Source organism: Capra hircus, chromosome 2 (assembly GCF_001704415.2).
Source record: "Capra hircus breed San Clemente chromosome 2, ASM170441v1, whole genome shotgun sequence".
NCBI classification, from domain to species: Eukaryota; Metazoa; Chordata; class Mammalia; order Artiodactyla; family Bovidae; genus Capra; species Capra hircus.
The window spans coordinates 13,431,950-13,442,985 of NC_030809.1; the positions used below are offsets into that span (position 1 = coordinate 13,431,950).

Below are 11,036 nucleotides of genomic sequence, written 5' to 3' on the forward strand. Positions count from 1 at the left end.
ATTCTGTAACCCACCGCTTTGTTGTGTATTTCTAAATTCTACATTTACCTCCTTTATCTTCCTCACATAGCCCTGTTTTCCCACTGCTACATCTCATAAACCTAGTCAAGTACAGATATGAGAGTTGGACCATAAAGAAGGCTGAATGCCAACTAACTGATGCTTTCAAACTGGTGCTAGAGAAGACTCTTGAGAGTCCCCTGGACTGCAAGATCAAACCAGTCAATCTTAAAGGAAATCAACCCTGAATATTCACTGGAAGGACTGATGATGAAAGTGAACCTCCAATACTTAGGCCACCTGATGCGAAGAGCTGACTCACTGGAAAAGCCCCTGATGTTGGGAAAGACTGAAGGCAGGAGAAGGGGACGACAGAGGATGAGATGGTTGGATGGCATCACTGACTCAATGGACATGCGTTTGAGCAAGCTCCAGGAGATAGTGAAGGACAGAGGTCTGGCGTGCTGCAGTCCATGGGATTGCAAGAGTCAGACACCACTAAACAATTAGACAACAACAACGTTTCATTACCACCTATTTTTCCCCCTAATTCCACAACAAAAATCTTTTGAAACAAAACAAAGATATAAACTTCTATAAGGTGCCACCTAGGAGGCACATACAATCAAGTACCACACGGCATTAGAGAAGGGAATCTGAATGTATACTTTTTGTACACTGGAATCTAATCCTTAACACTGGAAAATAATTCTTGAAGTTACAGTCAAAGAAAGCCCGCTGATGAGCCTTTCGACCAAATATAAAATGTTTTAAGTCTCTGTGAACTCCAAATATAATGAAAAAGGCTCCAAGAGTACAAGTGAAAAAGAAAACACTGAAAAATATGAAAGCAACTTTTAACGTATGTTAACTAAGTGCCAATGGCCCAAACGCTGAGGCATCTAAGCCATCTACCCAGAAAGACAAGAGACACATGGTCTAACAAAGTCAAAGAGCAGGGACAATAGAAAAGGATACGCAGATAATGAGGAGGCTCCCGGTATCAGAATATTTGGGCCCCTCCCAATTTAACATAGTATTTATTATATAGTGTAAAGATTAGCTCACAGCCACTGCAGATTAATGGGATGGATGTCAGGATACAACTAGAAAATGGCAATACCAAGTGAAAAAAAAGTGGGGGGAGTTGGTACAGAGTCAACGAGAAGATTTATCCACTGAATTCTGCCTGGCTACCTAGAATTATCTCCCACAAGATTCAGCCACTGAATTCTGTTTGGCTATCTAGAATTATCTCCCACAGCTGCCAATCTATGGTGGGTGGATACTGACACATCCCAGTGCCAAAAGATTACTAACAAAAGCAAGAAAACTTGAGTTGTCCTCTAAATTTCCTTTCTCAAAAAGCAGAGCTTTCTACCTATCTCTACCCCCTTAAAATCCAGTACAGAGGCCACAGTTCAATTGATTGACCTTAAAAATTTTTTCCCTATTTCATCACCCACTTTATCTCACAACAGTTTACAAAGAAAACAGATTTCACAATGAGAGAATAAAATAATTACAAAAAGTCAGACTTAAGGCTGGGCTTTGAATGATGAAACCTTTAATACTATTAAGGAAAGACAGATCTGGTTATAAAAATTATTATTAAAATAAGTATGCAAATTTTTATAGGCAACATTTTTAAATAGTATTATTTACTTAGCGAGATGTGTTTTCATGGGATTTTTTGGTTTTGTTGGCAATGCCCAGGCAGCTTGCAGGATCTTAGCTCCCCAACCAGGAACTGAACTTTGGCCCCTGACACTAAAAGTGCCGAGTCCTAACCACTGGACCATCAGGGAATTCTCTCTAGTATTTTATAACATCTTGATCCATACCCACTGTCTTGTTTACTATGAGTAAATTTTATAGGTCAAAAAAGAAAAAAAAATTCATGGTACTTCTTTCCCTCACTCCCCACCAAAGACCTCAATAAGACCCAAAAATGAGGGCTTTGAAGTTTCTAACTATACCAAATACAATAATATTATGTATTAAAATAAAGGATACTAGGGACTGCCCTGATGATCCAGTGGTTAAGAATCTGCCCTGCAATGCGGGGAAGGCGAGGTTGATACCAGTGTGGGTAACTGTGATCCCACATACTATAGGGCAACTGAGCCCACGCACCACAAAGATCCAGTGCAGCCAAAATTTAAAAATCAGAAATAAATATCAAAAAAAAAGTGATATTTACTATGTTTATATTCTTAAGAAAAAAGACAAATACAGAAAGAACATAATAGAGTTTACACACAACTTTTTAAAATAAACATATAAACAAATCTGAATACCATTCTTCACCTCAAAATATTATAGTTCCTAAATTTAATTTTAAATATCTCAGCTTGCAAGATTTTTAAAGTACTCCATATTACCTTAACACAAGTTCTCAAGCTGCTATGGTTTTAAACTTTTATTTAAAGCGACATCATGCTAATAACCAAGTTTCACAGTTAGAAAAAAAACTTAAATTATTTTTTTAAAGTCACATGTATTTAGGCACAAGTTAAAAAGGGCATCATTAAAAGATGGAACTCAGGGCAATTCCCCGGTGGTCCAGTGGTTAGGACTCTGTGGTTCTACTCCAAGGGACACAGGTTTGATCCCTGGTCAGGGAACTAAGATCCCACATGCCAAGTGGCGTGGACAAAAAAAAAAAGAAAAAAAGATAGAACCCAGACACTAAAAGAATTTCTACATAAAGCAAAAAACCCCTAATTTCAAAGGTTAAAAAAAGTTTAAGTATAAAAAAGTGACTGCTCATAAATGGGAGTAATAATAAGAGAAATGGATATAAAATAAAATACCTGGCCCAATAGCTGGCACTTCCCTCCAATACTGCTGGTGGCATCAGAGCCTGTGATATTCTTTACTTCACCAGCTCACTGATGAAAGCATTCTGCCAATCTGATCTTAAACTTTGTTCCGTTATGCAAAAAGTCTTAAAAAAAAAAAAAAAAAGAAGGGGAAATAGGCCCACAAACAGTAATGGCCCACTGGAACTGCAGAATGTCCTAGCAGCAGAATCACTTTATATTGAGTCACTCTGGCTCAACAGAGACTTTCCTACAATTTCTACATAGAATATACATATGTAAGTAGTTTAAAAAAAAAAATACTTTAGCATCACCGATGGGGGAAGGGGAGGGAAGCCAACATTATTTGTATTCATCTCCTTGTTATCAAATTTATCTCTAAAAATTATGGCCAAGTAGTTCTTTGATCTTAGAATGCGTTCCTCTGGTTTGCTTTAGGTTCTAGGACTAGAAATATTCCCAGCAAGGCGGAAATAAAGAAAGAGCATGGGCATTAGGATCAAACACCTGATTTCAAAACCAGAGTCTACCTGGGAACTAAGCTTCTCAATAAAGGACTTTACCTCCTTCATAAGATTGTTCTGAGGATTAAATACAGGAAATATTTAGTCCAGTGCCTAAAACATAAGATTCTCAACTTCTTTTGCAGTTCCACCTGACAGATCAGACACGGAGGGCAGCAATTCTCTGAAATAGAGCTATGCCTCAACTCTTCAATTATATTACACTCATCATTGCTTCTTGTCCAAGTGGTCACTATCTATTGCCATGTATTTCTAGCGGGAACAGCTAAGCTCTGAGACTCACTGCTTTACTTTATGGTCTTCCCTCACTCAGTCAAGACCAAAACCACCAAGTTATAATAACTCTGACTACAGGAGAGGTAATGTGTAGGTGGTCCACACCGCAACACAGCAGCTACCTAATGCAGTTCCCTGATGCTGTTCATTATATCCAGACCAACAGAACTGTGGATGATAAATGCCAAGTCCAAGTTGAGTCACTGGTTTAGGCCCCCCTAGGTGTGGAACAGGTTTTGCCATTTAACATGAACACTGATTTGCTAACTGACCTGGATAAAATAGGGCTCAGCACTAGACTCCAGAGTATGTCTTCACAGCACAGCACAAGTAGGGTTCCCCCTCCCCCGCCACAGCCAGATTTTAGATCTTGAAACTCTGCCAAGGGCTGACCCACAGTTTGACTTGCCCACCTAGCAAAGTACAAACCAAGCACCTTGATTCTTCTTTCAGTTTTTATCCATCCATCGTGAGGAAAGCCAACACAAGATTTTACAGATTTATAATATAAATTATAATATATACTCTAAAAACCAATGGTCATGATTTTTAAATAATGTTTAACCAAACAAGGCAAAAATTACAGGCATTCCACTTTTGCTCCCTAGACAGATCCCTAGACATATACCATCCAAATTAACCACCTCCTACCTTGGTTTCACCCTACACACAAAGCTACCTACATCTCAAATTCAACATGTGTTCTACGGAACTTAATTACCTTGTCCCCAAACCAGATTCCCCTCTATATTCCTTTTCCTCTATTACTCCATTTTCCCAAGGACCTAAACTTTCAAATTCAATCACCAAATTCTATGCATTTCTCAGTCCTATCCCACCTTTCCACTGCTCACACCAGGGCTATCAGAGTAGTAATCTAGTCTCAGCTCTTACCCACTCCAATCTCTTACTGCCAACTCAACCTTCCAAAAACACCACTGAACAAAAACTACTCCATACAAACACGCTAAAAACCCTGCTGCCTACTGAATTAAATCTTAGCCTGGCACTCAACATCCTTATTTTTGTGACAATGTCCTTTTTCCCCCAGCTTTAAGGCCATAGGATTAGGGCCTCATGCACTCAATAACTTTCTGCTGAAACTCTATCATATGCCAAATTCTAGGAACTAGGAACTAGGATATTGAGATGAATAAAATTTGATCTCCACCTCTGAGACTTTAAGCAAACCGGAAACAAAGTGTTCTAAATAATAGATACATAGTAAGAATGCCCTAAGTGCCCAAGAAGCAGCTCCCTGCACCTCACATTTCTTAGTGTTGCTCACCTACAAATAATAGTTGTTAATGAAGTGGCACTGATACTGATGACTGTTCAAAGCTCTGCGATCAACATGCTAATAACTTGTTAGCTACCAAGATTCCACCTCCTCATTTCTACTACGGTGAAGAACTGTGGTACACCAGCTGTCTGGAAAGGTCAAGGGGAAGCACGACTGAGTGTGCTTGTGCCTGATTTATTTCTGAAGAACAGAAGCACGAGAACCCCTCATAAGAGACGTCAATTCTTTCTGCTAGTCAGTACTCAGGTATTGGCAAAATAAAATAAAACTTCTGCAAATTCAACCTATACCCTATTCCAAAGAATAACCAGATGAAAGCATTCTAACCCTTTCATCACTATCAAGTTAGGAAACACCTTTCAGGCTAAACTCTCTTCTCAGTAAAATATGCTGTGATTCCAGCTATAGTTTTGGATTAGTAAGAATGTTAAAATTAACCAAATGAAACAAGCATTTACAAGAGGACAAAATTGGTAAAAACCTAAAAGCTGCAACCACTCCTTTCTAACACAAAACATAAGATATATCAGTTCCATGTCAAATTTCACTTAAGCAGCCGATTTTTTTTTTATCAACTTCCTTCTACTTTCAACTATAACATTTTAAACACAAAAGTCACCAATACCCAACAGGAATGGCTCTAAAGTATGTATTTAGCCTATAAACAGCTCAAATAGATCTTAAAAGATTATATGTTAAGATGAAAAAAGTATTCTTTGTTTAAAAAGTATACTTAGAAAAGGAATGTGCACATTAGAACAAGCTTAAGTCTTTTTTTCTTTTTTAATGAATTGGTCATTTGCTCTTTAGTACCACCAGAACGATAATCGACTCAGTGACATTACAACAATCATCCTTTAAAACAAGTGACTGCTTAGTTTAGACCAAATGAAATCATTAGCAATTTAGGCTTTTTTAAAGACATTCACTGAAAGCAGATATCCTAAGTGGACAGTGATTATAAAAAGAGTTTCAAAGCTGAAATAGTGAACTTTTTTTTACCTGATGTTCTGCATGAATGTTATCCCCAGTAGGCCATCGATGTTTGCTATTATTATAGCCGCCTCCACCACTTCCTCCTCCCCCAAGCTGCTCACCATGCTGTCTCTGAAAGAAGTAGTCCACCATAGCGTCGTCCTGGGAACGGCCTGCAACTCCTATGGATCCTGGGACAGGGCTGGAGTGTGTCCCAGCTGCAAGAGCCTGATTTGCAGCTGGTTGTGGCTGCGCTTGCGACCCTGTTCCAGATGTCAAAACAACAGGCATGTTGGGATTAGCTGGTTCTTGAGGGTGATGTTTCAGGTGGGGGCTGAAAGAGTCCTGCCAAAGCACTGCTTTTCTCTTCAAGACACATGCAACGCTCATTCCACCAACACCTAAGGACAAACAGGTTACAAATGTTTACAATTTGCATTTCTTAAAACGTAACTCGATATATGCACCAAGACAAACATGTGAGCTCCTTGGCTTTTGCGATCTATCATCTAAAATAATTTCTACCAAGCAGCTAAATGTTTCATGACATATACACAATTCTCTAAACTGAAACCTGTTTTGAAGTTGCTGAGTATGTGTGTATGGAAATAACTGTAGTAGGTGACAGGCACTCTGACAAGAAATCAAGATCAGGACTCAACATGGCAACTTCAGGGAAACTTATGTTGGTACCAAAGGTTAACAGTATGGAATTAGACTTTAATTAACAACTCTTCTACCCAACTTATTTACACCTTAAGCCAACTGTAGTGGATACTTTTTAAAATGAATAAGAGTTTTACAAAATTTCCCTTTACAGCTGGAGCAGACATACACTAATAAACCAAACAAAAATCCAAACCCCATATATAATTAGCAATGACTCAGAATGTCGAAACTTGAAAGGATCCTTTAAAATGTCCGACGTATTCGTAGGATGCTCTCTGAAAAAAAACAATAAGACCCCCTGACTAAGTAAGGACTGCAACAGAACAATGTTCTTAGCCTGAAACTTTTCAGTTAATGCACATGGGAAAGATAAACTCTATTTTCTTACCAATAACTTACAACTGTAACTGTAATCACATCATCTTTCTACTAATATTGTGACTCCTACAGAGACAAACTAAATTCACTCCCCTTGTGTAGAAAGTCTCACTGTTAAAAAAAAAAAAATGCTTCAAAACAATAATAACTGTATGGCAAATATATTGCAGACATTTCCTAGTCATTCCTGTTTTACAGATAAAAACACTAAGGTATAGAGGAAAAGTTATGTGATGTGCCCAAGGCCATTCATCTACTGAGCTGTAGGGATTCAAATCCAAATCTGTACACATCCAAAACAACTATAAACCCCTTGCTACCACACCCCAGTAAACCAAAACAGGTACTATTTCTCACTTGCATCTGCTATTCTTCTCTAGAAGGATCAAACAAAAACCTCCAAAATGTTACTATAAAACACCACTTTCAAGTTTTCTTAAAATCAACAATTAACACTTGTACAAAGCATACAAGTTGTCAGCCTACACGTGCTTAAAAAAAAGTGCTTCAAAATAATTATGTTACCAACTAGAACACACCTGTCCACAGCCACTAGAATCTAATTTGAAGGCTATCAACCTAACAGTCCATTACAAATGGCATATCTCCCTTTAGCCCTACTGTGACAATTCATAAACAGACTCCCAAGATTTATAAGAAATCTTTTAAATTATTTCTCTTTATAGGATAAACATCTTGATAAAGAAGCATTTGCTTCTCACAATTCATGTTTTAAAAGACACAAAGGAATTTTTAATATTTTTCAAAGCCGAATTTGGAAATGCATAGTTTCAGTTAATAATTCCAATCCATCAGAACCTTAACTGGAGTAATCCAGCTTTCTAGACTGCACTTTCTGCTTTCATCAAGTCATGTTTACGCTTAAACACAAAAATCAGAAAGTCATAGTTTACCATCGGTACTAGCACAGTCCTAACCAGCCTAATGCCTTTCTCTTTGATTTTCAAAAGAACTCCCTGCCCTCTCATTAGTAAACAGTAGCCAGTCCCATTCTATTCCACAAGGGACTACAGTCTAGTAGTCTGTGTTGTAGAGCTAACCAGCAGTCCCAAAACTAAAATTTTACCACTAAACTACAACTTCCCTGAGCCTGTTTCCTCATCTAGAAAATGGAAGAAATCCTTCATGACTTACAAATGCTTTTTAATCAAAATAATACATATAAAAGTTTTTAGTAAATTTGAAGTCACATGCTGAGGCCTTGGGAATTTAGTCACCACCAGTTAAAGCAATGGAGCTCCAGCCCCTAAGAAGATTCCTAAAATAGCAAATACAATCTTCTCTGAAATAAGATTTGCCATAATACTTATCTAACGAAGAACTTACATATGAAAAAGGTATTCACCATTGAAATACACCGACCACAACTTCATTCTATCAAGGCAATGGTATGGGGGAGCAGTGGGAGAGTTCCTATGAAAAATGTTCAAACAAAACAATTGGCTTTTGTAAAGCTATCTGTATGCCCTGAGACTTCCTGCTTTACCTAATGAGGCAAGGCAGTTTCTCAAACAAGAGAAAACCTGGCAGAAGGGACATTTTGAAACTGAGCAAATACCTAAGCAATTAACAAGTGTCTTGGGTAGTTCTGAAATATCTTGGCACTTATCAGCATAAAAATTAAGAAATCAGTCATTTAAATACTAAAAAACATTTAAATTGCTGATGCATTTTAAAGAACTCTCAAACCCACTAAAAAGTTATGTGAAGCACTTGAAATGTGACTTTTTTCCCCAAATGATACATTATAAAAATAAGTATTTTTAAGCAACTTTTAAAAGTACTGAATTCTAGTTACTCTTCCATAGTTTTCAAACTGTTTTCACCAAAGTTGTTATTTTTCTTTAGTCTTGTTTTTAATATCACTAACAGGTTTTATTTCAAACAAAGGAACATGATCTAATCTATCCCCCGCTCACCTTTTATTTACAAAATGCTTTGTGGTTTAAAAGGTGTTTATTTTTACCATACTGGAAAAAAAAAAAATCTGTGGTCATAAATTTATTTTAAAGCAGTTCATCTCAACCCAAACTAAACTTCAAACACAACTTCAAAAAGCTGTGGCCTTGAACAAAACGAATCCATTTAGGGCTAAGACAAAAGGAAGAGTTCAAAATCCAGTGTGTATTTCCCAAAACTCCAGATAAAGAATCAAGAGCCCCCAAAAGTGTTTTTTGTAAAGTTAAAACTAGCAATGGGTCAAAATGTTTATTTTGCTTACTAAAACTGCATTGGGAGCCACCTCTGTTTCGGTGAGTCTTGATGTGTTCTTCATAAACAAAAGGCTAAAACTACAAACCTACGGTTTCAGAAGTAACAGACTTTAAAAATAGAACCCCCGCCCCCCCCCCAAAAAAGCTTCATAAAACCCCATTCTTAATCTCTGGCAGAGTAGGAAGTGAACGAACTGTTACAGACAACTAAGAACAGTGTTTTCTCAAGTGGACAACGAAGAGTAACAACCTATCAAGTTATGGGAAGGATAAAACCTTTCCTGGTAATGTTGTGGGGGAGGGGGGCATATGGCGGGGGGTGGGGGAGAGTTACGCGAGCGTATTCCTCACTAGACGTGGGAGTGGTACTGACAAGTATTAACAAACGATTTATGTTTACCAAGAACGTCCGTGAGGACTAAAACTATCTAGTTATTGTGTATCTGTTTATCTACTACAGATGCACGAACCCCTCTTTGAGTTAAGACAGACACGCACCAATACAGACAGGCTCAAAGAGGAAGAACCCACCAAAAACAAGCTCTCACGGAAACAAAAGGCCACAAGTACTCAAGAGCCTAAAAACCGACCTGAAACTTCCTGATCGCCTACTTCTCCACATTTAAGGCTCGCAAAGTTCCCCCATGGTGGATTTCGCCTGCAGACAAGGGCCATGGCTGCTTCTAAAGCGATTTATTGTTCCTCCTGCTTCGGCGCAGGCACGGAAGCTCAAGAAGTCGAAGAAATCCAGGGTGGTACAGAATTACACTTCATGGCCACACACAAGACTCGGGCTTCGCAAACCCATCAAAAAAGCAACCCGAATGGCAACATCAATCTTCAGGGGCCCCCACAGGGCCAAGCAGAAATGTAGAGGCACGTCTATGCCCAGGGCCCGGGCCTAAACCCCCGGCATTTTCCTCGCTTCGACCCCGCTCCCCACCCCCTCCCTCCTTTGATAACAATAGGGGCCTTGCTGCTGACTCCAAAACATGAACGAGGAACAGTGAGTGAGAAGCCTCAGCCAGGGCCCTGGCGGCTTTTCCAAAGCCCTTCTCATACCCGCAACTGCTCTCAAACACCAATACAAAGGGACAATCTGCTCGCTGGGGGTCCGGAGCAGCGTTTGGGGCTAGCGGGGTGCGGATACTCACGGGCGGAGCGGTAGGATGAAGATGGATTTCAGCCCCCCGATCTTCTCTCTCCGGCGCTCTCGCTCCCCCTTACCTTTCACTCCGACAACATGGCGGCCCACTGGGGACTGGGCTGGCGCGGTGCATCATGGGATAGGCTCGGGCCCCGGCTCCGGCGGTGGCAGCTGCATGTGCGGAGAAGGCAGGCTGCTCTGGAACAGGTTGCCTGGTTGCCATGCCAACCCGGGGCCTGTGTGAACTTGGGAAACTCGCTGGCAACACAACCGCTGCGCGCGCGAGTTCCCTACCGCAAGGCAAACGTGCGTCGCCGCCGCGGACAGAAGGCGGAGTCCCGCGGGCAGACACTGGAGCGCCCAGGGTGCGCGGATCGTGGTCCAGCACTTCACGGACCTGGGCCCGAGGGGTCAGAGCAGTGACCTCAGCCGTGGCGCCATCCGCCCCGGCGCCCTCCCAACTTCGCCTCCAGATTATAACGGCCTCCAGGGTTAATGGACGCTTACTCCAAGACTGGCCCGAGAGGTGCTGGGTTCAAACTCCGTTGCCGCAGCGTTCTGGCTCTAGCATTATTTAATCTTCCTGCCTACGTTGCCCCATTTGAAAAATTCAGAGGAAAATGAAAATTGCTACTTAACAGCATTGCCCTGAGGATTAGTGAATAATGTGGTTTAGTAGTCCATTTAATAATGTGAAATGATTAG

General features: G+C 40.1%; 1 protein-coding gene across 13 annotated transcripts in view; it reads right to left on the reverse strand.

The window, feature by feature from the left end:
* Positions 1-10,636, reverse strand: part of PUM1 (pumilio RNA binding family member 1) — a 123,230-nt gene extending 112,594 nt beyond the window's left edge. For 7 of the 13 annotated variants that reach the window (XM_013973701.2, XM_005676740.2, XM_005676738.2 and 4 more), the window contains exons 1-2: positions 10,339-10,565; positions 5,931-6,304 (exon numbers count right to left, since the gene is read on the reverse strand). In XM_013973701.2, coding sequence (XP_013829155.1) covers positions 5,931-6,293 — 363 coding nt within the window. In that variant the 5' untranslated portion in view covers positions 6,294-6,304; positions 10,339-10,565. Of the gene's footprint in view, positions 1-5,930; positions 6,305-10,338 lie in introns of all 13 variants that reach the window. The other 6 variants (XM_005676743.2, XM_013973729.2, XM_018057310.1 and 3 more) reach the window with 5 other exon arrangements.